At 37.0% G+C, this 27,759-nt stretch overlaps 2 protein-coding genes across 2 annotated transcripts; both read right to left on the bottom strand.

Moving 5' to 3' along the window:
- Positions 1 to 2,906: 2,906 nt before the first annotated feature.
- LOC113502716 (fatty acyl-CoA reductase wat-like) lies at positions 2,907 to 7,981 on the bottom strand. The gene is made up of 9 exons (XM_026884366.1): positions 7,793 to 7,981; positions 7,278 to 7,440; positions 6,619 to 6,741; positions 6,052 to 6,176; positions 5,523 to 5,681; positions 4,870 to 4,979; positions 4,208 to 4,275; positions 3,738 to 3,933; positions 2,907 to 3,127 (listed from the first exon to the last, which is right to left on the bottom strand). The coding sequence occupies exons 1-9, from the start codon at positions 7,960 to 7,962 to the stop codon at positions 2,925 to 2,927; spliced, it is 1,317 nt and encodes a 438-aa protein (XP_026740167.1). The 5' UTR covers positions 7,963 to 7,981; the 3' UTR covers positions 2,907 to 2,924.
- Positions 7,982 to 12,584: 4,603 nt separating this feature from the next.
- On the bottom strand, positions 12,585 to 26,477 carry LOC113502711 (fatty acyl-CoA reductase wat-like). Its single transcript, XM_026884363.1, has 11 exons — positions 26,254 to 26,477; positions 19,042 to 19,227; positions 18,512 to 18,602; positions 17,893 to 18,015; positions 17,011 to 17,135; positions 16,163 to 16,321; positions 15,670 to 15,779; positions 14,284 to 14,351; positions 13,810 to 13,996; positions 13,394 to 13,574; positions 12,585 to 12,942 (listed from the first exon to the last, which is right to left on the bottom strand). The coding sequence occupies exons 2-11, from the start codon at positions 19,209 to 19,211 to the stop codon at positions 12,585 to 12,587; spliced, it is 1,572 nt and encodes a 523-aa protein (XP_026740164.1). The 5' UTR covers positions 19,212 to 19,227; positions 26,254 to 26,477.
- Positions 26,478 to 27,759: the final 1,282 nt, after the last annotated feature.

Below are 27,759 nucleotides of genomic sequence, written 5' to 3'. Positions count from 1 at the left end.
TTCACTGAATGAAAATAACTTGAACCAAGCGGGCCCCTAGATCCGGCCCTGGCTATGATAATGACACGACAAACTTGTAACACAGATTGATAGACAGACGCAACAAACTTATGACACCAATATTTTTTTCAGATACAGACCATTTTTTTGTGCTTATCACAAAAACATTTGTCCTGGGTGGGAATCGAAACCACGACCTTCGGTATAGCAGTCAGGGTCACTAACCACTACACCAATAGACCATACATAATCATTTTACCCTACACTGCAACCCCTTAATTTATCTAACAGATTTTTTAACATATTGTATAAGCCAGAAGCCTATCACATTAACAAATAACAGGCCATTCTATTAGTTATAGGTATATTTCTAAAATTAGTTTAACAGATCGTGAGATGGCCTACAAGATCACAAACTCATCATCATCATCCTAGCCTTTTCCCAACTAATGGGAAAAGGCTTCCAGTATAAATAGATATAGCTAAGTATAAGTGTTTCACAAAGAGCGACTGCCTATCTAACCTCTTCAACCCAGTTACCTGGGCAACACGATACCCCTCAGTCAGAACGGTTGTCAGACTTTCAAGTTTCTGACAACCTGTAACGACTGTCAAAGATGTAGGAATAACAGCCGGGACCAACAATTTAACGTTCCTTCCGAAACACGGAGAAACTCGTTATGACAAAGATATATTCCACCATAGTCACCCATCTACGGACCAACCGCGTAAAGCGTGGCTTAACCTGCGATCGCTCCACTTATACAGTTATAGTTTAGCCACAATCTAACAAACATTATCTTTATAATTTACAAGCTGACCTACCGCGTACAACCTCGATTAATAATTGTAATAATTTTGTGATTATAAATTGATAGCTGTCCTATCGTTAGTTTGACCAAATTGCAAACGGAGAGTAAATTTGCTTAAAATCGTGACACGTCATGTATTATGTAGAAAGCGTTATATTTTCCAGAACTTCCATACAACGCCATCTAGTCTCAAACTAAGCGAAGCAAAATTACTTACTTATGTATTTTTAAACACGTAAATATTATAAATAAATTACACCCAGCCAACATTTGTATAAATTATGTCCTATTCCCATGTAAAGATTTGAGCACTGATCATCAAACTTATGCACTGCAAGCGATTTCGGGCTTCCTCACGATGTTTTTCTTCACTATTTGAGCAGTGATTTAGATTAATTTAAAATGTATGTATAACTTTGTAAACGTCACATTGGTATTTTGCCTGGGTTGGGATCGAACCTGCACCTCATGTATGCAAATCCCTGCATGGAACCTTTAATCTTAACCACAGCAACTGTTGCAGTACTGGCGTCTTTGCTCAAAGATAAACGTCAGGCGTTGCATTCACACGTTCATAAATAAACATATGAATTTTCATTCCATGACAATATATAATTAATGATAAAAAATTGTTGCAAGACCTTCAATAAATAAACTAGCTTTTTAATTTAAAATGGCTGCAAATATTCAACATCTAGTTATCCTTTTTAACTAAATTGGTCAAAGTTAAAAATGATTCTTATTCTTATTCGCGAACTTAACAACGTTTTTGCTTAAAATTTAATATTTTTAAGAAAATGTTCTAAGTATTTATCTAAAAACATACCTTCATATTATAGATAAATAACACTCAGCCACAGAACAAATGATCGTGCTTAGCACACAAACATTTGTCCTGGGTGGGAATCGAACCCACAACCTCGGGTATAGCAGTCAGGGTCACTAACCACTAGACCACAAGGCCAGTCAATCGTAAACTCAAGGTTTTGTTAACAAAAGGACAAAAACCGTAAAAAATATCATTTAAAGAAAGAAACTAAAAAAATAAGAAACCAGAGACAATAACGTTGACACAACAAACCATAGACCGTAAACATAGACTGCAATAAAAACCATATTTGCATACTTCAGCCATTTTTGTTTTTTCGCTGCTTGAACCGTGCCTTTTAAGCCATCTTTGACGATATATCTTCTCAAGCCTGTTCCCCAAACAACGCCATGTGTATCAATATCAACTGTATTAATATTACAATTAAATATCGCTCTGTCGTTTTCTGTCATTCGGGAGATCATTGCTTTGACGTTATGATCCCTGAATTTCCAGGAATTTGTCAAAAAGTATGTGTAGGCATCGGCCTTTTTGTCTATCCTCTCAAAAACTTGAACGAATCTGAAAGAAAAGAGATTTTGTTATAGTTTTTTTATGTAACTTTCACTCAACGCCACCTAGTTTCAAATTAGGCTTGTATTATGAGTACTAGACAACCTATAAATGTATTTCTAAATACATACATAATTAAGATAATTGACATCCAGAAAAAGAACAAGTAAATTAATTTATTTTTCACCCAAATACAGCAAAAGAAATAGATTTATCACGCAAACATTTGTTCTGGTTAAGAATCGAACCCACGACCTCCGGAATAGCAGTCAGGGTCACTAACCACTAGACCAACAGGATAGTTAAATCACTAATGTCACAAGGTTCAAACTGTCATAGCCTTTTGTTTGTTTCTTCAGGTAAAATGCTAGTGACTTTACACCCACACAGCGCTGGGTTGCATGGTAAGTACATACGTTATCATAATACTACATTATCAAATATACAGGCAAAGTTTCAACTCAATCGAGTGCACGGATAGCCGAGCGGTTGAGGTCACCACGCCAAACCCACTGAGCGCGCGCCGTGTCACAGGCTCGTTCCTCGCTTGGAACAAACATTTGTGATATCCACGAATGCTTGTCCTGAGTCTGGGTGTCTTTGTGCATGTGTCTTAAATGCTTGAGAAAACCCCCCGCGACACAAGGTTTAAATTTCTTATTCGATGTTTTTAACTAGCCAGATTTGACAGACAAAAGGACAGGTGAAAAAAGGCTTGTAAAAAACAAATCTTACAACGGAATTCCTTTCGGTCTCTTCCCAATGACAGCGCAGACACCATCCATGATGTATGCCGGTATGTAATGCAAAAGCCAGCTCAACAAATGGTAGACGAAGATATTTTTGGTCTCTAACAAATAGCAGTACCATAGGGAGACAGGTGAAGGTACTCCTGCAGGGTCGCAGACTTCGGACAAACATTTACTGTAATCCTCTGAAAAAGAAATAATAATATTAGATCGAAACTTTCAAACAACGCCATCTAGTTTTAAAATGAGCAAAGCTTGTATTATGAGTAGAAAAAGCAAGTGATAAATATACTTGTATATTTCTAAATACATAATATTGATAAATTAAATCCGGGTACAGAATAAATGATTGTGCTCATCACACAAAATAATATTTGTTATGGGTGGGAATCGCATCCACAACCTCCGGTATGGCTGTCAGGCGACCATTAAACCGACGGGACAGTCAAGGGCCAATCCTATTGCTAACACTGCCTATTAGTTTGGCACCTGGCTACATATTTCTTTTATCTCTTAACTAATGTGATGTAAGTAATCCTGACTTTTGTTACGATTGTGATTTGTTGGATCCATCTCCGCCCAGGTAGCTGGCAGCGGATGGATGCGGGCTGCCCAGGATCGGGATGGTTGGCGCTCTTTGGGGGAGGCCTACGTTCAGCAGTGGACGGCGATAGGCTGAGATGATGATGATGATCTCCGCCCCGAATAATATAAAGGCACCGGGAGAGGGACCTACGTTTTCAAAGGCGTGAAACCGCGGGGCAAAGATACGTTTTAAATTAAGTAAAAACTTACTCCATTTAACAAGTCCTTCTTCGTTCGCAATTATATACAAAGGTACTTCTTTATTTCCTTCTTTCTGCCGCTCGGTCGAGTCCCACGCAGCTCCAATGATTGCGTTGTTAACATATTCAAGTGGTACAGTTGCCAGTTTGTTTTCTACGTCGACGAAAAACACGTGTACCACACCCAAACCCACTCCCACGGAAATCTGAAAGAAATATAACCATTAGTAAATAATGGTTCGATGCCCGCGTAGGACAAACATTTGTATGACCCACGAATGCTTGTCCTGAGTCTTGGTGTCTTTGTGCATGTGGTTAAGAATGTTCGTGAAACCCGAGACACAAGGATACACCAAGATACGTACTCAACTGCGGGAAAAAAATTGAAAAAAAGACATGTTGCCGAGGAGAAAAAATCCCGATAGCTTTTTAGGTTGAAGTAGATTATATTTTAATTAGGCAAGGGAAAGTTATACTCACACCAATAGGTCCACCTAAACATGACTTCTCCATCCACCCAGGGTGTGGCTCGTACAAGGCATGAAGAACTGGAACAAAAGAGCATTATGTCCGGGAGAAACTCTTCAACCTGTTGCTACTGATGTTACATCTCCATAGGTGGAGCTATCAAGCTGGTCTCACAGCTGCCCAGCCCCTCTAGACAAGTGAAATATCTTTAACGTCAATCGTTGTATGGAAAAGACATTTCGTTTGGATAAGAGGAGCTCATGGCTAAGCTTTAACTGTTGCTGTAACACAAGTCGCTCGATCACAGGCTAAGATACGCTTGACACGGTCGTTCCCTAGATGGGTGAAAATCTTTGTCATAACGAGTTTGGTTTATCGTTACGGGTAGTCAGAACCTAGGAAGTCTAATTGGTATTGTGTTGCCCAGGTAACTGGGTTGAGGAGGTCAGATAGGCAGTTGCTCCGTGTAAAACACTGGTACTTAGCTGAAACCAGTTAGACTGGAAGCCGACCCCAACATAGTTGGGAAGAGGCTAGTACAGTGATGAGTAAAACGTGACTTTCATCTATAACCTTCATTTACTATATATATTTGAGTGTTTCCTACTGGCGTTAGATATTGTTGAGATTTTGCTTGGCTAGCTTGGCAGGTCATGTGGTTCAGTAAGTGTTACCAATGGGAGGCTTCACGACACAAACAGGCAGGTCAGCGCCAGCATCGCGGACCACGTGCTCAGCTAGCGCCTTCGTGAATGTGTACGTGTTCGGCCAGCCCTTGATCAACCTGCGAAATAAAACAAGTGAGAAATTATTGCAGCTGGCAGGAATATTATGTAGCCTTCAAAATACGACAGAGAATTCTCAGTTTAAAATGAAATATTTCTTTTTAATTACTTCAACACACTTGAATTCCAAATATTGAAATATGTACGATTCGCAGAGAGATAGGATGGTCACAAATTCTCAAATTTTCAGCCTATGGGAGAAAGCCTCTGCCTTTATTAATGGTAGGGTTTTCGACCAATCAATCAATGCACCTTGCCTATTGTGGCCCACAGTTGGACATAGGCCTCCCTTTAATTTCGTCAGAACAACCAAAACTCCGCGTCTGAAAAACGAAGTGTAGGCAGTACTGTAGGCATCCTCAGGCACGGTGGAGTGAAGATCTGATCAAGACGACAGGAGCTGGATGCGAGCAGCCGAAGATAGATCTCGATGGCGTGCAATTGGGGAGGCCTATGTCCAGCAGTGGATCCTCCAAATTTAGTCTGAGCCAGCAGCCATTTTGGGACATCGCTTTCATCTGTTATTGTCTCCAAATACTTACCCTGGTGTTATACCATTCAGGCGTCTCTCATCCAAGGTGTCGACCACTTCCATGAACAGGTCTGGACTCATGGGGCACGGGTAGAACTGCTCCTTCACTTCTTTGCCGACCCTCTCTCTGGTAGCATGAGTGTATGCGGTTGACACGTGGATAAACTGCCTGTTGGAGGAGCAATCAGGAAGGTAAATATTATGATAAGCAATGATAGTGGTAGAACTGACAAGTCAAAGGACGGAATAACACGCTCCAGTATCTTTTTGATTATAAGCAATTATCACTTGCTAAAAACGATGAAGGGAAACATCGTGAGGCGCGACACACCTGAGAATTTTTCAAGGGTGTGTTGCGTCACGTCAGAGGACTACGGGCGTGATACACTCTGACACCAGGTTGTACATCAACCATACGATAAGAAGAAGAATCAGCGAATCCAAAGTCCGTCCCATGATGTGCTAGCTAATGTTCTAGGAGCTACTTCATACTAGATTTCAATCTGATTGTAGTTTCAATCTTCAGTGAATATTCTTACTTGAGTTTGGTGCAGTTCTTGGCTAACTCCACAGCTCTAAGAGTCCCCCCCACGTTGATCTTGGCTGCCACTTTGAGCGGTTCATCGAATCGTACTGTAGCCGCCATATGAAATATTATGTCAACCTGTAAACATAAAACACCAGTCTTGACGAGTCGGACTCTTGACCTTAAGATACCATACCAAGTTTTGCTTTTGGAACCCAAAAACCATAATTGAGACTAGATTCACAGCTCTTTGAAAAAGCCGCAGGGACACACAGTTAGGGTTTCTCGGACAACTGTAAAACAATATGAAACACAAAGATTTTTAGGGTGCTGTATCCAATAAGTAAAAACGAAACCATATTGTTAAGGCTCCGCTATCTGTCTGTTTGTCTGGCTGCCTATCTATCATCTGAATATATCATCTATCATGTCTTTCATAACGCTTTATCTCAAGCACTTTAGTAGCCTTTGTTACAACAAAAAATAGAATAAAAATCCAGTTCAGTCATAAATGGTACGTAAATTTTCGGTCATTCAATTGATGGTTGACCAATTTTGGAACCTTCTGTTCATAACATACCTCCTTAGTGAGTGTGTTCCAGTCCTTATCAGACAGCCCCAGTCTGGGCTCAGCCACGTCCCCGGACACCGGCACGATGCGCTCCGCGAACCTGGGCTGCTTCTCTCTCACCAGTTCAAACACCTGACAGTAATTTATTATAATATTGACCATTCATTTTTAATAACATAGCCTCGTCCTTGCCCCCTGGCAAAGTACCAATGTGACTTGTTCAAAGTTATATTTAAGTCCTTTTTTTAATTAATCTATGACACTACTGAGAAACGGTGAACGAAAACATCGTGAGGAAACCTAGATTCCTAATATTGGGATCTGAAATCGTCTGCAGTAAACTATCGTGATGATCAATGCTCAAAACCTTCCTTATACGGGAAGAGGCCTATGCCCATCAGTGGGACATATAAAGCTGGTATCATAGTATACTAGTTGTTGCCCGCGACTTCGTCCGCGTGGTTAGAAGCTAAAGTTAGAAATTTTCGAACGGAACATAATTTTCCCTGATTTTTCCACATTTTCCATTGTATCTTCGCTCCTTTTAGTCACAGCGTGATGGTATATAGCGTAAAACCTTCATCGATGACTCAAAAATATTTTTTCAATTTAAACCAGTAGTTTCTGAGATTAGCGCGTTCAAACAAAAAAGCTCGTTAGCTTTATATATTAGTATAGATAAACACCAGCTCGTGCATGTCAAAATTCTTGGTAAAGGTGTTATGAAAATTTACACTCACAGGATCTTGCAGAACCTCTTCTAACCTCTCCTGAATAGTCTTGCCCTTCTTAGATCTCATCAGTAAGTATATTTTCTTAATTTTACAGGCCCTGAAAAACCATATAACCTTTTGACTCTGATAGGATATAATATGATCTTCTTACGCACATCTTCTATAGTACGTAAGAGAAGCATTTATGTGATCCACGAATGCTTGTCCTGAGTCTGGGTGTCTTTTTGCAAGTGACTTGAATGTTTGAATAACCTCTTGGCAAACAAGGACTAAATTCCTTACTGCGGAAGTCGTCAAAAAATAAATACGAGTGGTTCACCAACTCAACTTCTAAACAGCTTCTTAACTTTTTTTATTTTTATCAAGAACACTTACAATTTGCAACTAATGTACCACGTCAAAGGAGGCACTTTCCCCAATTGGTCCATCTCCCACGTATTGGTCCTTACCTGAAGAGTTTCTCAACAAGTGCTTTCCCAAGGAAACCATAGCCTCCAGTGATGAAGACGGTGGTATCCTCATAGTACTTCTGGACGGGAGAGGTGCCCAGGTCTATCACAGCATTCATCGGCTCCTGCAGCCGACGCGCTCTCAACTCTATTTCTAATGCTGAATCCATGATCTGGAGGGTTATGGGAAAGTATATTATTAATAAATATTGAGCTTAAATAATGCAGTTGTACATCCATATGATCAAATTTCTTTTGTCCAAACAGCGCTTTAGATGGTATTGGTCATTGCTTTTGGTTATTAAGACATTGGCAGTCATGAATGATTGCCGAGTCCAACTCCAGCAAGTCGACAGCCTCATGAGCTAAATCCAGATGTGCATATAATTTGTTTGTAGTATTCTGTACTCTAAGGGTAAAAATGTAACAAGATTAGTGAGGCAACGCTGTCTGTCAGTCTGTCCGTTCGTCTGGTACCAGACGGTCTTTCACCACGTCTTCAAGATTTATGGTTGTGTAAGTGTTGTACATGTTGTACATCTTTGAAAGTATTTACCGTCAGAAGTAAGAAACTCTGTCACCCTCTCTAACTAAGGGGTATCGTGCCCAGGGATTTGGTTTGAGGTGGCCAAACTAACTTAGCTGCATCCAGATAGACTGAAATCTGACCGCAACATAGTTAGGAAAATTTAAGATGAAGATGATGATGAGTCCTGCCAGTGATGATAGATGGATCCCAGTACAATGTGACATGACCATTTTCGAGAACTGGGTGGGGAACATACCTATAGTACGGCACCTCAGATTCCATAAGTTTGTACTTCAGAGCAAGCTGCTGATGGATAATCCTGGCCACTTGGTTATTTCTGCAAGTATTCGTTATTAGACGAGAACAACCTAAATTATAGTACTCTAGCTATTGTTCGTTATTCATGAGAATAAATACAATACGGACTGGAATTTTCAAAATTTTTCAAAATTTGCAATTGCCCCAATTTAAATAAGTCTTACGATGTTGTACAGGATGTTTTTCGAATTCAATTAGAGAAAAATGTACAAAAAATAAATAACATATTCTTCATTTTTTTTACTAAGCCTACTGACTCCCACTGCTGGGCAAATTCTCTGTCCTGGGTTATATGATACAATGGTTTAGATCGAGTAAATTAATTAAATCAAAATTATTTTTTTATTCGTTCATTAATTTATTTCATGTCATAAGAATTGAGAAGTTCTTATATGACAAGTAAGTCACGGGATTAGAGTGTGTTTAACATTTCGTATTCAAAGGGAACCCTATTTCTGAGGCTCCCGTTCGTCACCCGGCTGTATCTCAAGAACCTTGACAGCAAGACAGTTGAGATTTACACAGATGATAAAAGTACTAAAAATAAAAATCGTAGTTAAACAATTCTTGTTCAATCATTAATTTGATGGGTGACCATTTGGTGGTGATTTTTCTTGTATTTTATTTATTTATTAAAGTTTTACGTAAAATATTGTGGTACATAACGCGGAAGCATTAATGCTGCGAGCCAACCTTTGGGTCACTGGAAAAGGTGGGTAGATGGGTAGCTGGTTGGAATAGGTGCAACAGTATTTTATTTGTCCTATTTGTATGGAACCCTCGGTGTCACGAGTCTGACTAACACTTGACCGAGTTATTCTGTACTAGCTGTTGCCCGCGACTTCGTCCGCGTGGTTAGAAGATATAAGTTATTATTTATACCTGCCTTCTTTCTATGTATCTGCCTTCTATCTATCTTGTAGGATTCAGTCAGCGTTTGTAGTGTAAGCGCAAAAAATGTGTTAAAAAGTTTCATTCAAATCCGTTTAGTAGTTTTTACGTGAAAGAGTAACAAACATCCATACATCCATACTTACAAACTTTCGCCTTTATAATAGTAGTAGGATTGTAATAAAAAAAAACAACATTTAAACCTTCCTTTTTAAGGGCACTAGGTTTTAGTAAAAATAAAAACATTGTGTAGTAATATTTTAATGCAAATTAATTAAAAAAACTAGAGTTTTAATTACCAGTTGCTTGCTTGATCGTACGGTAAGTAAAGAGAGAGATTTCCAAAAAGTATTGGATAGGTATTCTTTCTTTTATCTCATAAACACAAAATTTAGAGGACACAGTGATTTCAAATAGCTTGTGACGTCACTTACCAGTACGCTCTTTACTAGCAAGTGATGTTAAATTTATTCATATTATTTATTTGCATTCCACAATGTTACAAAATGGGTTAGAGCATTTTTGAACCCTGTAGGGTACAGCAAATTAATCTTATATCTAAAATTATTTAAACAATAAAAACTAAAATTATTTAAATAGGTATCTTACTTAAAAATAAACAGGAACATATTATAGGACTTAATCTATACAGTAAATAAACAGGTATTATCAGTATAAAAAACATAAAATAATTTTACTAAAATATATATTTTTGGAGATCGGGATGTGTGAAGTGTTTTATGTAATTTTTGGTATGTTATGTACTATATTATTATCATTCATGTATTCATTTATTGAGTAATAGGCGTTATTGATGAAAATGTCTTTAAGTGCGTGTATGAATTTTGTTTCGCTTGTTTTCGTGGATCACACAAATACTTGTCTACGCGGGGATCGAACCCTCACGCATCACTTCGCGCATAGTGTGTTTGGCGTGGTGACTCAATGTCTCATGTTATTCTTTAGTTGCTTATAAATAAAAATCAAGGTTAAGCAAACCGTAATTTGTTATATATTTTAATCGACATTACATAAGGACTGTTAGTATGGAGTGACAAGTGTGAGGAAGGAAGCATTAACATGTTTTTGTGTCTAACAGGTCGAGATTGTATTTTTTCTTACAAATTTACATATTTCAAAGATATAAATAGATGGTGGGGTTAATAATCGATTTTGTATGTAAAAGGGTTTGCAACTGTCCGTTTGCTCTACTTAACTATTATCCGGATTATCCGGACTACCGTAGATACATTTCATCATCATAAGCTTTAAATCTTCCTTACTGATGTGATAAAATGAAAAATACATATAAAGTATTTTTGGAAATTTATCTGACGGACTAAACTGACACATATATAAGAAGATTTAGTCAAATACGGTATTCCATCGACTCTAAATTCGTTTTATAGCGAACTTATAGCGACCATTTCCCAGCATCAGATCAGCTCCATGTCATCATAATATCACATCGTCACACAATATACATAAACATGCAAAATGTCATCTCAATCGGAAACCGGGAAGTGGGTCTTTAACTTGCGAGATTTGATTACCGCCAAATTTACACGAGGAACTTAATAAAAACTTAATATAAAACAACATACTGTACATAAATATCAAATACTTTTTTTGTTACATAAATCAATTGTATACAAAATCCTAGAGGCCAATTATACGCCCTTTTAAATTTTAATAGAATATTAAATTCTTTTAATTACAATTCTCAGGCGCGATTGTAGCGCCACTTAGCTATCATCAAATTACTGATTTTGAAATGTTAAATGCTAGCATATCATCATCACCATCATCATTCCAGCCTGTAGCTGTCCACTGCTGGGCATAGGCCTCTGCATATTGTCTCCAGCGCGACCGGCTCAATTCCCCCAATGTTAACATATATATGCCGAAAAATACCATAAGATTAAAGTGGTACAGAGAGCCATGGGATGCTATGAGAGGCATTAAACTCCAAGACCAAGTCCGTAATGTGGGTATCCGAAAACGAACCAAAGCTCGAGACGACGGTGACACAATAACGAGGCTGAAGTGGAGCTAGACACCTTACCTGGACTTCTATGAATATTTAAAGACTTAAATTTGTTCAGTTGCTTTCGACTTTGAGCGAAGAACGAAATTATGATGCGGAGGTTTTCACAAACATTCAAGCCACATGCACAAAGACACCCAGACTCAAGACAAGCATTCGTGGATCACACAAATACTTGTCGACGCGGGGATCGCACCCGCATCACTTCGCGCATAGTGTGTTTGGCGTGGTGACTCAATGTCTCATGTTATTCTGTTGTTGCTAATAAATAAAAGGGGACAAGTGCGAGTTGAACTCGCGTGAAGAGGGTTCCGTACGATGTTACCTATCATGTTTTTCTAGTTAAAAAATATGTTCTCCCACACATTCCACCTGCAAATGTAAGGTGGTACGCACAACATTGAGTGATTTACCATGTTATTTTAATATCATGGACTTCTTATAGGTTTTCCTATAATCTATAAGGAGAAAACTAATTTCTGTATTTTTTTCAAAATTTTAGGTTCAGTAGTTTCGGAGATAAAGGGGGGGGGGGGAATAGTCAATTTTCGTCTATTTTCTTGAATAAATTTGAAATTATTTATTTTAAAATTACAAAAAAATACATTTAAGATCTTCTCAATAAAACCTTTCATTTGATATGCCACACGATGCAGTTTTCAGATTTTTTTTTTTAATTTTCCCCTTCCCCCCCAAAAATGACCCCCCATATACAGATTTCATCTGCTCACGTCACACCTCTGTGTTTGGGTCACAGGAATGGATATGTGTACCAAATTTCAAGTTAATCGGTCTAATAGATTCGGAGATAATTGACAGTAAGCGACGGACGGACAGACACACGAGTGATCCGTAAGTAAGTAAGTAAGGGTCCCGTTTTTGTATTCAGACGTACGGAACCCTAAAAATCAAGGTTAGGCAAACCGTGAAGCTTAAAAAAGTTTGTAATAAAATTGTAAATAAAACAAAAAGCACATCAGTTAAATATATTATAATAACATAACTTATCAACTAAAAATACTCAAAATAAAATAGCTAACAATACTCAAAAACTTAAAAATAAAATAAACATATATTATCGTAGCCAAACAATGCAATTTGTGCAACCAGAACTGCTTTCTGATCGCGTAATTTGTGTTCTTAATACCATCTTTGATCAAATACTTGCGAATACCAACGCACCATAAAGTAACGTATTCCATTTGATCAATATTTGTTGTGTCAAAATTGAATATCAGTTTGTCATTTGGTGTCAAACTTAGGTACAGTTTATCAGCGTTCGCGTCATCAAAAACCCAAGTGTGCGTCGTGAAATATGAGAGTGCCAGTGACGATTTGTAGACTTTCCTATATATTTTTGTGAACCTGTAATTAATTTAAAAGTATTAATAAGTTATTAGCATGCATCATTAAAAAAAGGCGTGCAAAAAATAATGATATTATTTTGGTGCGTATTTTTATAAACGCCTGCCAATTTTGAATAGCAATAACACAGGCCATACGATTGTATTTCAAAACGATTAGGCGTTTTAAAACAAATGCTATCTTGTTTTCGGTCTAAACTTAATTTTAGTAGGTATTTTATAATAAGTGAACTATTTGTCTGTTTAGAATTTTTTTAGTTCGTCAATATTACCTTAAGCAACTTAGTTTTAACTAAATTTATTATCGCCAACAAACTGTTATACAGTTTGGCGATTTTTTTGACTACCTATAATTGTATGCCTTTGTTTTGAATAAATAAATAAATAAATAAATAATAAATGGAGTATTTGCGGTCAAAAGGATCAAAAATAAAGTATGTTCAGGTACTTACATAGGCGGTTTTCTAATGAGTAAACAAGCTGCGTCCATTATTAACCCAGGGATGAAGTGCAGCAGCCATGTTAGTAATAGAAACAAGTGTTTGTTTCCAGTGTTTACTGTGTACACGTACCAGACGGCCAAAGGACTGGGCAGAACTCTTCCAAGCTCTCTTAGTTTTGTATAGACTGGACCTGAAAGAATGCAAACAAATGCGATATGTATCTTTAGAAGACATTATTTGATATAATTATATAAAAAAGTTAACAAAAACAAAGAATTGATTTTAATTTAATTCAAAATCTTATCAATAGATGGCGCTGTCTGTAATACCATTAAATTACTTAATAATTCACATAAAATATAATAGATGGCGTTGATACAATATTTTATACAAAATCACACTTCCAATTTAAAAGATCAACTTACGCCAGACGAACATTTGCCTAGCACTTGAGACGGCATAAATCTTGATATCCTTGTCAGTTTTAGTGCCAGTGTGGTACCCTGCCACTAGTACGGCATTGTTCACGTAGTCAACCGGTACTAAACTGTATGCTGCGCTGTTGTTTGTGTAGGTGGCGTGGATGAGTCCTGTCGCTGGACCTAAGATCATCTGCAAAATAATATTTAGCAGTTAAAAATAAAGGGCTAGCTGTACCAACGACTTTATCCGCTTGGTTTTTATCAATTTTTTTTTTGTTCAATTCTGTATTGAACGTCCTAGTGCATAATTAATTGTTTCTTTCAAATTTTAATTGATTATTAATAACATACGTAGCACAATAAATCTTCATCGTGTTTGTAAAAATCAAACAATTTCTAAAATAAAAGCAGCCTCTAAAACTAGTGTCAAAATCAACAATTTTTGTCAAAAAAAAATACTGATCCCACTGATCTTACCCCACTGGCTCCGTATGTACAGCTCATGTCTGTCCAACCAGGCATAGGTTCTCTATACGATGATATTACTGAAAAAAGTAAAAAGCAATTATTAAACGATGTAACGGTTTACTCACGCGTATTTATCGGTATCGCTCGACTAGATTCGGACCCAACCTCCTTTATCATGAGCTGACGCGGCGGGATCGCGTACGTACCGTTGCATTACTTAACAATGAATCAGACGCACGATAGTTCCCATAAAATATAGTAAATAGCAGTGTCTCAATTAACAATAAAAAAGCATACTTGGCAACTAATATAAACGATACATAAATATAATATTTTTTCCTAGTATTTTACTGGCTTGACATGATGCCCATATATATCACTAGTATGAGACGAAAAACCTGTGAATCTTTTTTTGGCATTTTTAAGCCATTTTGAAAGTTTGTGTTTGTATCATCATCAGCCTAGCCTTTTCCCAACTATTTTGGGGTCGGCTACCAGTCTAACCGGTTTCAGCTGAGTACCAGTGTTTTACAAGGAGCGACTGCCCATCTGACCTCCTCAACCCAGTTACGTGGGCAACACGACACCCCTTGGTTAGACTGGCTGTCAGACTTTTCAAGCTTCTGACTACCTGTAACGACTGTCAAAGATGTAAGAATAACAGCCGGGACCCACAATTTAACGTGCCTTCCGAAACACGGAGGAACTCGCTATGACAAAGATGGTCACCCATCTACGGACCAACCGCGTCAAGCATAGCTTAACCTGTGATAGAATCACTTATGCGGTTATAGCTTAGCCACGAGCTCCTCAAAGTTTGTGTTTGTATAATTTTTATATTATTTACCACCACACGCCCCATCATTTAGTCTGTTGTGCATACCAAGCAATAGACATATTACCTATATTCAGTTGACAGTCAGTTGAAAACATAACCCCCATTCTAACACAATTGGGTAATAATATAACCTAACTAGCTGTTGCCCGCGACTTCGTCCACGTGGTTAGAATTTTCCCCATTTTCCATTGTATCTTCGCTCCTATTAGTCGCAGCGTGATGTTATATAGCCTATAGCCTTCCTCGATAAATGGTCTATTCAACACAAAAAGAATTTTTCAAATCGAACCAGTGGTTCCCGAGATTAGCGCGTTCAAACAAACAAACAAACAAACAAACTCTTCAGCTTTATATATTAGTATAGAGTATAGATATAGATATATAGATTAACCTATGTATTTTGTGAAACTGACAAATCACATTCAAGTCTACTGTCGAAAAAGTAATTCCCAAGTTCCCAAGGTCCATTCCAATGCGATAAACATTATCTATGCCCATGATTTCTATTTCAGGGAACTATACGTATAATGGGAATGACTACGGCTGGTTTTTCTTACCTACTGCAGGTCTGACGATGCAAATAGGCAGGTCCCCTGATAGTGTCTTGACAATGTCCTCCGCGACAGCCTTCGCGAATGTGTACGTGTTTTTGTAGCCTTTAATAAGCCTGCGAAAGAGAAAATATCTTTTGAAAATTGTGTGAATCACTCACTAAACCGTTTGCCAGGTTACTCGTAGGTAGGAACGCCTATTGAATTAAATACCATAAGGACCTGTGGACCTGTGTCCCCGTGCTCGACTTAAAATTAATAGAATAAAAAAATCTAAGTACCCACGTTTTTAATGTAAAATTTTATCAAATTTTGTCAGCTTCCGAAAATTTCAGCCTGCTAGCTTATCGGGAAGTGCCTCAAAATTGAATTGCAAAAATCCAACCGGAACGATAAAAAAAACAAGAAAGTGAGTTTATAAAAACGTGGAAAAAAGGACCGGGTCTCTTCCCATAAAGTTATCCCGTGAAAAGCGAAACGTTATCTAGGTACAACTCACTGCGCCTCTATGGCGTTCAGTCTCTCTGGTTCCATGGTCTCCGCCATCAGGATCATCAGGTCCGGATCCACGGGGCTCGGGTAGAACTTCTCCAGCACCTCCGTGTGAAGGTTGGAGTCCGTCGCGTTTGTGTACGTCGTGGATACATATACGAAGGACCTGTAATGATTTGTGATGTAGTATAATTTTGAACGACTTTCATACAACGCCATCTAGTGTCGAACTAAGTAAAGTTTGGGTTATGAGTACAAGATTAAATACATACATAATAGAGATAAGTATGACAGGCCTGTCGGTCTAGTGGTAAGTGGCCCAGACTGCTATATCTGAGGTCTTGGGTTCGATTCCCAAGCATGTGAAATGTTTGTTTGATGGACATGATCATATTATCCATGTTTGGGTGTAATATATAGGTATGTTTATCAGTTATCAAGTCATAATACAAGCTTTACTTCGTTTGACACTAGATGGCGTTGTATGCAAATAATGCAAGTTGTGGAATGTTAGATCAATTCGTTTCGATAGTCGGATCTCAAAAACCTATATATAATACTAGCTGACCCAGCAAACGTGGTTTTGCCGATGTTTTTTTCTAGTTGTATGTATTTTTAATGCAAAATTATAAAAAAAGGAAACAAACAAATTCGTCCAAAAAATAAATTATAGTGTGGGCAACCCTTGTCACTTAGGGGTATGAAAAATAGATGTTGTTCTATTCTCAGCCCTACCCAATACGTATACAAAATTTCATAAGAATCGGTCGAACCGTTTCGGAGGAGTACGGTAACTAACATCGTGACACGGGAATTTTATATATTAGATTATATATTAAAAGTAACTTTACTCACTTGATCTTCTGACATTCTTTGCCAAGTAGTATCGCTTCCCTGGTTCCTCGAATATTAATCATGGTCGCCACATTGACAGGCTCATCAAAACGTGTCGTAGCTGCCATGTGGAAAATAACTTCAGTCTGAAAAAAAATAATAGATTTACAATATCTAAAAAACCATGTTCTTAAATGTCACTCCATAAAAAAATATCAAAATCGGTCGAGTTGTTTTGATTGTTGTGAATTGCATTGTCATTGGGTTTGAAGCTACAATGAAAATTACAGTCTGCTAGCTACTCGGGAAGTGCTTAAAAACTGAGTTGCAAAAATCCAACCGGAACGACTAACAAACAAGGGAGTGTATAAAAGAACGATTGAAAATATTGAAAGTATGCGAATGTGAAATGAAATGAAATCATTTATTCTGCAGGTAGAATATATCAACACTTTTATATGTCGTTTTTGAGAGCGCTGGAGTCGACATTTCCTGTCTGACTACCCTGAGAAGAAATGTCGAAAGAAACTCAGGGGTCGCAGTCTCTTTTAAAGTCCAGACAATTTATAAATGCAATATGCAACGTTTATTTGTTACTTCTTTACGATGAAACTGCTGGATTCATTTAATTAGGTTTAATAGCACCACGATAGGCAGCAGATGGGCAACACCAGTCCGAGAGGTGCGACACTTCGACCCCCGAGCATATACTCGTAGCTCTAGCGACCGCTCTCTAGCCAGCCAGTTAAGGCAAGAAAGAGCTGGGAGTGTCCTTGAAGAGTGACTCCCTGAGGCATTCAGGTTCCATTGTGGCGCTACTCACAAACAGCTCGCCACAAGCTGCCCTGTGGATGCTCCTACATAGACCTGTTTTATTACAAGAATATATTTTAATCATTATACCTCCTTGGTGATAATATTCCAGTTTTTCTCGCTAAGTCCAAGCTTCAATTCCGACACGTCCCCTTCTATTGGGACAATCCTTTCAGCAAACAACGGCTTTCGCTCCTTAACCATGTCAAAAACCTGAAAATATTTTGGTTATGTCAATAGTCATGATTACACCAAAGCTCATCATCATTTTTCTAGCCTTTTCCCAACTATGTTATGCTCGGCTTCCAGTCTAACCGGACTCAGCTAAGTACCAGTGTTTTACAAGGAGCGACTGCCTATCTGACTTCCTCAACCCAGTTACCTGGGCAACACGATACCCCTTGGTTAGACTGGTTGTCAGACTTTCAAGCTTCTGACTACCTTGTAACGACTGTCAAAGATATTAATAACAGCCGAGACCCACTTTAGCGTGCTTTCCGAAACACGGAGAAACTCGTTATGACAAAGATGGTCACCCATCTACGGACCAACCTCGTCAGGCGTAGCTTAACCTGTTATCGGTTAGCGACGAGATTCTCCAGACCAGTTTGATCACACCAAAATCGTTCAGTCAGTAGTTCTTCAATTCAGCCTACCGAGGTCCACTGCTTGACTTAAGCCTCTCCCAACATGTGCCCCTTGTACTCACCGGGTCTTTAAACATCTCCTGCAGTCTCTCTCCTATCTCTTTTCCTTTCTTCGGTCTGAGCAAAACAAACATTTTGTGGATATTGCACGCCCTAAAAATATAAAGAAAAAGTTTAGTTTTTGAATAACCAGTTCTTTTTTTAGATGGAAAATCATCAAATGAATCTTTCCGCTTTGGGTTGAGCGGAAGAGAGTGACAGACTTTTCATTTTTATATAGCCTTTTTCTCTTGTCTTTCTTCCAGATCTTTCTATCTTTTGCGATTTCTGGCCATGTGTTAAACTTGTACTGAATAAAACCCATTTGCCCTTTTGTGTACCACGGTAATCCTTTTGGACAATCCCACTGACAATTTTATTTAAAAAATGACCTATAGTGTTTTTTGCCGATAATTCTTCAAGAGAAAGACACATAGCTATAGCCACTAGTTCTATAAATTAATGCTAATAGAAAGAAAGAAACATATCTACTCCAAGGCCAGTATTATTTTACAACCATAAGTAGAGCAAGGTGAAGAAGAAAATAGCAAACCTGAACAGCTTCTCAATGAGTTGTTTCCCAAGGAAGCCAGATCCTCCAGTGATGAATATAGTCTTCCCTTCATAGAACCGCTGCACAGGAGAGTCTCCGATATCCAGTGCATCATTCATGGTCTTCTGGCGAGAGAGAGCTGCATGCTCCACAGCCAGAGCAGGGTCCATCTCTGTTTTGTATGCCCTGGAAGAATATAAGAAGATATTTTGATTATACTGAGTGAAATTTATGAAACCTACCTATCAAGTAGGGTTTTTTAGACATTCAAAGATTAGGATGTAGAAAAGGGTGTGCAACGCTTTTAGGACTTTTTCTTAAAAAATATATTATATATATTTTTTTTTATTTACAACTAACTTATAATCTATATATATACACTTAAATAAATTAACACACTAAAAAACAATAATTAAAACAAGGCATAAAAACTTCATCGGCATCGTTGCCGGCTGGGAGTGTGCCCAAAAGGCTGGCAGCATTGCCACGTTGAATGGCAATGCTAATTAATGCTCTCAAAAATGAAAATTACTTTAACTGCTTCATTTTTTATTTCCATCGCATAGATACAAGATAGGCTAAAAATAAACCTAAAATCATGAGGGTACTTATTGCCTAAGGTCATGAATTCATTAAATCATTCAAGACACCCAGACTTAGATCAAACGTTTCAAGATCAAAATATGCTTGTCTAGTTACGCACACCAGCCATCTGCATATTATAGTAGACGCGCGTGTGCTAACACAGCTGCACTCTCTGTTCCCGCACTCTCTTAGCGAGATGGACACAACCGGGGAGAGATCACAAGCAGGAGACACAAGAAAAACGCAATACAAACGATTTTAAATAAAAACTTTTGGGCATAACTTGATAATTTTTAAAGATAGTTTTCGTTTAATAAATTAGAATCAACTTCGGTGCATCTTTCTGAAGTTCTAAGGTTATAAACATTAACAAGATACCAACGAATTGAGCACAGGTTCTCCATTTTGAAAACTGTGATATTAAATTCTAAAATAACTCAAGAAATTGGAGCTTGCTTGGATTGAACTTGAGACCTTTAATTTAGCACTTGGTTACGTATACTACACGATATTATCAATACACAACGACTTAGGTCTAAATTTAACTAACTTTTACCCGCGGCTTCATTCGCGTGAATATTGCTTTAAGATTCAAATACTTTCTGCCGTCGGAGAAAGTCTATCTATACTAACGATGTAAACTAACTCCAGACACAAATCGCATTAAAATTGGTCAAGCAGTTTACGTGTAAAAATAACAAACACATACTCACAAATTTTCTCCTTAATAATTTTAGAAGATGGTACTTTGCAGTAAGACGAACACAGTCAAATGAAATTAAAAATAATTAAATCTAAGATACATTTATCACTATCTGGGGTATCTTACAAAACTGTGATTTCTAATGATTTATTGATAAAACTAAGACTTATCATTAGGCAGAATGTTAAACAATGTCTGCAAGTCAGCGAAAACCACGTTCAAATCACGTGCACTCATGTATTTATAACTCGCTATCTATATTAATATAGATATAAAAATTGAAATTATCTGTCTGTTCATCCTATTATTCCTTAATAAATTTTTTCTTGCCCACTTTTCCCCACAGCTGGGCAAAGGCCTTACCCAAATCAGGGGTGGTTTTAGTAGGTAAGAGTCCGACATATCCCTTCGGCTGGGTTTGAAGTCATTACTTTTTCACCCGGGAGAAAAAAAAAGCTTTTTAAACAAAAAAAAATGGCTTCAACGCTCCGAGAGCTATGATGCCACAGGACACGCAGACACGCAGGTCACAAATTTATATTATACAAAAGTTTATACCTAATTATTTTTACGTCCAGAGAAAAAATGGTTATTATAATTAAAATGACTTACATGATATAAACGCCGTGTTCACAAAACAATACTGAATTATAATGCAAGAACAATACTTATATATATAGGGATTTAATATTTTTTAACCCGACTGCGTCTGAGCACAGATAATGAATAATTCAAGGCTTTTTTTAATTCAGAATATTTTTTTTATAAAACTCGTGTGCGCATATTTTACCAGCGGCCTAATTTTAATAAAAGATTATCATTTTAAAAATAAACAACCCAATTTTTTACTTTGGTATCATTTTACATTAATTTGCATTCATTTTCTTGGGTAATTAGGGCTCTCTGCTCTAATTACCGAACCCTATTACTGAGGCATCGCTGTCTGGTCGTAATTACTCACATATTAATTTATCACTCATACTCTTTATTATAGTAACCATTTACCATAATGCTTGTCGACTTCCGTGGTCGAGTGGCGTACGCACCGGTTTCAAGGTGTCGCTAGCTCTGAGGTCCCGGGTTCGATCCCCGGTCGGGTCAATGTAAAAATTGACATCACTACATTGTCTCGGGTCTGGGTGTTTGTGGTACCTTCGTTGTATCTGAATTCCATAACACAATTGCTTTAGCAACTTACTTTGGGTTCAGAACAATGTATGTGATGTCCGCATTTTTACTTTATTTTTTATTATCTAATTCAATTAATTTTATTATATAATCAGAACTTTGGACTAGATGTAGCCATTTTGTTATTTCTTTTTTTCATTTAACGTGAAATAGCCGTCATTTGGTCCTATTTAAATTATCAATTTATTAGCTTTTTATTTAAAGTCGTTTGTACGTTTTTGTTATTAAAAAATATTGCAGTAATAGATAATTTCAACTGTCTTGCAGTCAGGGTTCATGAGATATAGCGAATACAGGTACCCTTGAGGTACGGAATCTTAACAATTAAAGTAACATGCGGTAGGTTTAACTAAATGTCATCTAAAGGTGTCTTTAACAAGTTCTTGTTTGAAAACTATAATTAGGATAAGTTATTATTTCATCAAATGAAACATGAGTTTATTTTAGGATTCGGTAATTAAATGTTAAAACTGTAAACTTATTTCTGAGGCATCGATAGACGGTATCTGTCGATCCATCCGGTCGTTTGTCATCAAGCAACGTTTTTGAGATTTATCAAAAACTGTTATAGATAGGCAGTTAAATCAAAAATAGAGGTTAAGTTTTACTTGTTAAGGTGATATATTTGTGAGGTGATAAATAATAAATAAATAAATCCTGGGACAACTCACACACGGTTATCTGATCCCAAGCTAAGCAGAGCTTGTGTTATGGTAACCAGACAACTGATAAACTTACTTATATATTTCTAAATACATACATAATATAGATAAATTACACCCAGACACCAGAACAAATGATCATGCTCATCACACAACATTTGTCCTGGGCGGGAATCGAACCCACGACCTCCGGTATAGCAGTCATGTTCACTAACAACTAACCCAACAGGCTTGTCAATAAATTTTGATCCTTAAATTTTGTATTGCGACCGAATTGTTTTTCATTAGTCTATTCTACAGAACTAACTCGTAAATACGACTCACACTTAACCAGTAATTTTGTTTAGTAAGAGTTTGTCTAATTGTTTATAAAAAAATGTGTTTGTTTATTAATCATAAACACCCGTACTTAAGTACCGAATGAAATATTCATTAAAATGTAACTAATTACAGTTGTGACGCAGTCTTACTATGTGATACTGTGTTACAGTAACATGTGTTGTGTTGTCAGATAGACAGTCGCTCTGTAACATACGGGGCTCAGCTGTCGGTGAGACTGGAAGCCGACACCAACATAGCTGTTAATTATTTTATAAGTTTTTGTCAACTATCTGAGGTGGACGAAGCGGGGTACAGCATTCTGATTGGACCTCTCAAGGTCAACGTTAACGCGGAAGTGTTTCCTCACGGTACTGGACGAAACTAATTAGAAATAGTTGAGTGACGAGTGACGAGCGACCTGTGTGAGAGTTGTGAGGGTGATGTGGTGACAGACATCGGGCGAGTGGTGGGAGGGGTCTAGGGGTTGTATGTCTATCTGACAACACTACATATGTTACTGGGTAACATAATATCACATAGCTATGTTAGTAACTGTGTATTAATCGTAATATATTTAAAATGCGAAGGTTGTATGTATAGATGTTTGTTAGGTACTCTTTCAAGCAAAGATTTTATGTTCCCGTGGGATAATTTTCGTATTTGCACCGGGCGGACCCGCGGGCAACCACTAGTTCACAATATACAAATACAATATACGAAAATATGTGAGTGTGTGTGTATGTGTACATGTTTTTTAACGCTCAACGTCTAAACTACTAAACCGAATTTGATGAAATTTGTTACAGAAATAGGTACTTTGCATAAGCTATTTTTACCCGACATCGCTAAAGATATGTAATATTTAGTAATGTAAATTCATAAAGTATTAAATATGCGTGACATGACCAAGTTTAAATTGTTTTTTATATTGTGATTTCACCTTTCGCTGGTCGTGACCTTAAAAATCGGTATTTTAAGGTCATGTCAACCTTAAAGCGAGTATGGCTGTATAAATTAAAACCTGCATTATCGATTATATAATCATTTATTTTAAATTCAGTTATTATGCCTTTTACGATGGTAATGTAATTTTAGGTTATAATCACTTTTTTAATTGAAAGTATTTTTTTACTAGCTGTTAACCGTGGGCCCGCCGAAAATCGCTGTATTTAAGTTAAAACCGTATCCCATGCGTTATAATATTTTTTTATTCTAAGTTTTCTTCCCACGGATTCGCCCACTGGAAATCGACAATGATCCCATGGGAATACAAAAATCGGGATTAAAACTATCCTATGCGTTAATCTTGGTTATAAACTACTAATTTTCCGACAATTTGTCTCGTCAACTCTATAACTTGTTGTAATTTGTGGAGATGAAATAAACTGATTTTATATTATATGATTTTATATAAACTATCTGTGTACCAGTCTAAATCCGTTCAGTGAGTTTTGCGTGAGAGAGAAACAAACATCCATACATACCAACTTTCGCGATTTATATAATATACTTAATTAATATTATTAAGGCAGAAATGGCGCATTAATTTCCTCGCAAAGATTCAAGTAGTTAGCGTTTATTACGTTGAGTTTCCAAATACAATTTGAAAAGCTGTCGTGGCTAAAATGTAGATTATTGTAATTTAAGACTTTACTTTTCTGATGTCGAGTACATATATGTTTTTTTTTATGACATTCATAATTTTAACATCTTAAAATATTCCGTTTGTTACGCATTTACGCGACAAATACTTAACCGATCGTCATGAAACTTTGCACACATATTCTTAGAGGGATTCAAAGCAACAAAGGGTTTTAAATAACTTAAAAAACCAGGATTATGCTTCACAGCACTATCCCACGCGAACGGAACCGCGAGCGAACGCTAGTACGCAATATAAGTATTAAAAATACTTAAAACTTACCTATAAAAAATATATGTAGAAACATAAACCTTTAAATATATCACAAAAAGTTCAGCAGAATAAGAAAACCTCCCACTTTTTTGAAACCGGTTAAACAGAACACTTCATTTTTCAAACTTTTGCCACAATTTTTTATTATTATTAATTTGAATATATCTGCCTACCCAACTTTCGTCTTAACACTATGATATTTGTTTCAAAAGTGATCGAGCCTTGACCGAGTAAGCAACGTTGTGCATTTTGGATGGGTGACCATTTAAGTAGCCGTGTGACAAGTATAGTCAGCAGAAAAAATGTTGCACTGCAAGAAATATGTTTAGTCGACAATATTGGTGTGAAGTATTATTTTATATTTTGTGTTAAAGATTAGACGGATAGGGGAGTGGTTAAGGTCACCACGGTAGCTTGTGTGCGTGATGTGTCGCGGGTTCGATCCCCGCGTAGGACAAGCGTTTGTGGAATCTATACTAATATTATAAAGCTGAAGAGTTTGTTTGTTTGAACGCGCTTATCGCAGGAACTATCGGTTTCAATTGAAAGAATCTTTTTGTGTTCAATAGACCATATTCGTTGAGGAAGGCTTTAGGCTATATAACATCACGCTGCAATCAATAGGAACGAAGATACAATGGAAAATGTGGTAAAAACGGGGAAAAATATTCATCTTCGAGGGCTTCCGTTCAAAAATTCCTAACTTATATCTTCTAACCACGCGGACGAAGTCGCGGGCAACAGCTAGTTCACAATGTATTTCCTGAATCTGTATGTGTTTGTGAATCCGAGAGTCTTATTAAAGAAATAAACATATTTTTGTTAGCAGATACTGTATATTTTTTTGTGTAAGGATTTCCGTACCCAAAATTTGAAACCCGTTGAAATTTTCACAGATGATGAATTTCTGTTATAACAACAAATAATTAAAACGAAAATCAGTCTAATTAACAGTTTTTATATTTTTTATGGTTCTTAAGCACGCTGGAGTGATGATCTGCGCAAGATGGCAGGAGCTGGATGCGAGCAGCCGAAGATAGATCTCGATGGCGTGCAATTGGAGAGGCCTATGTCCAGCAGTGGACGAATATGGGCTGATGACGATTATGGTGATGGTCATTCATTTTATGTGCATATGTGCAAGTTTTCTAAGACATGTTAAATTAAAATTCTATACATTTAATGTTATGGGTATAAGAGACTTAACTGCGGGGTTGGGGTAGGTAAAAAATATTTTGTATGAAGAATTGCAACGCATTGCCATACACCGACACAACAACGCGGATGACGTAGCACGGCGGTTCAGGCTTAGTCGGTAAAAGCCTTAGGTATAAAACCCATTTCCTCCTCCGAGGGAGTGGGTGTCCACGAGGACTACCCCGCCTTAACAAAAAAAAAATGGTAAAAAATACTTCATTAATTCTGTAGCTTACTGTACCGACCTCTACTTGCACCAATCCTGTTATTAAGAGAGTACAGGCAGATGTCTCAAGTTCAGCTTTGATGTGAGACAGGTTGTATTTATATATAAGTTGGTCACCTTGAACAGGGCTTACCTGATACCACTACTTGGAGAATGTTATAGGTGTGAGCAGGATAGGGCACTACACGGCGTACATGGCATCTCTCTTAGATAATAACTCTTTATGAAATGCATGGGGTAGTAGAATCTTAGTTAAATTCCGTTCAAGGGGTGTACCGCTGTCTTCAACACAGTATTTTTTTCTCTTTTATTAAACGTGTCGATTAATGTCATTCAAGTCACAACAGTCAAATAACCGTGCTCAACCCTTAACACATTTTGTCCTGCGAGAAAAAAGAAGAAAAAACATACTTACGTATTCCTATATAACTTTCTTTCAAACTGGCTTTTTAGCTTGCTTTAGGGCCAGAGAAGGTACTCCTCAATCAAACAAAAACACCTTCCAGCTCCAGCATCAGATCAGCTCCATGTCATCATAATATAACTTTTCCACGCAATCGATTATTTACACAATGTTTATTACGATAGTTTGAAAACAAAACACACACTTTTTTTTTACACTTGCCCTTCAAAATCCATTAAAACAAATATTCAATTTAAATATTTCAATAACTAAAAATACAAACTTACATTACAATATTTACAATATTAGTTTTGCTGGTGGCAGAAATTGGAACTAAAATTAACACAAACAAAATTTGACAGCTTTTGTAGTAATAGACAGCGCTGCTAGCGCCACGGTCGTTGGTAAAGATAAGTTTGTTGTATTGTTTATGATAGTCAATAGTTGTTTCTACCCTCAGAAATATGCATAATCTTTATCTATACTACTTACTACTAATATATATAGCTGAAGAGTTTGTTTGTTTGAACGCGCTAATCTCAGGAACTACTGGTTCAAATTGAAAAAAATATTTTTGTGTTCAATAGAATTAATCGAGGAAGGTTTTAGGCTATATAACATCACGTTGCAACTAATAGGAGCGAAGATACAATGGAAAATGTGGCAAAAACGGTGAAAAATGTAAATCTTCGAGGGCTTCCGTTCAAAAATTCTTAACTTATATCTTCTAACCACGCGGGCGAAGTCGCGGGCAACAGCTAGTAGTTCATAAATATTGCAACTACTAAGTAATGTTTTTATAATAAATAATAATGTATGATGTACTATTTGTGCCTATATATATTTTTTAAAGAATAACTTATAGAGTTGCTAGCCAGTTCTTCTCCATAAGAGTGTCATATTGGAACCGTGCACCTAAAGTCATTATTGGGAAACGGTTTACATACTTGAAATCTTTCATTTTGACTTTTACACCTTGAATCTTACTATAATACGACAAAATTATCAATCATAATATTTCTAGAGATTTTATTTTTGTAATGTCACATTAGCTCATGCTTCGGTCAAACCTAGAATATTCCAACTACAATTACTACAAGTACTACAACCAAATCAAACAAGCAAACACACAAAAAAACATATTTAATTAAAAACAAACTTTAAAAACACAAATACACAGTTTAAAAACCACCGAAAACTATAGAATAATGCGTAAACATAAACTACGCATAGAAAATAGGCCGCCATCTTGAAAAGCAGTTGTTTTTTTAATGCCCACGCAGTGCCTTTCAATCCATCTTTTATTATGTACTTCCTAAGGCCTGTGGTCCATAATAAGATTTGTTCTTGCCATCCCACATCTGATATATCACAATGGAAAATAGTTTTATCAGCTTCCGTTAAGTTTTTATGTAAATTAAAAGTGTTGGTGTCATCAAATGTCCAATCGTTGTTCGTGTAGTAAGCTACTACGGTACCCATTTTGTTAATTTTGTCGTAGATTTTCTTTAATCTGTG

The sequence above is a fragment of the Trichoplusia ni genome, chromosome 17, assembly GCF_003590095.1.
Source record: "Trichoplusia ni isolate ovarian cell line Hi5 chromosome 17, tn1, whole genome shotgun sequence".
In the NCBI taxonomy this organism is placed as follows: Eukaryota; Metazoa; Arthropoda; class Insecta; order Lepidoptera; family Noctuidae; genus Trichoplusia; species Trichoplusia ni.
The sequence above is the reverse complement of the archived record's forward strand: the minus strand, read 5'-3'. Positions and strand labels throughout refer to the sequence as shown.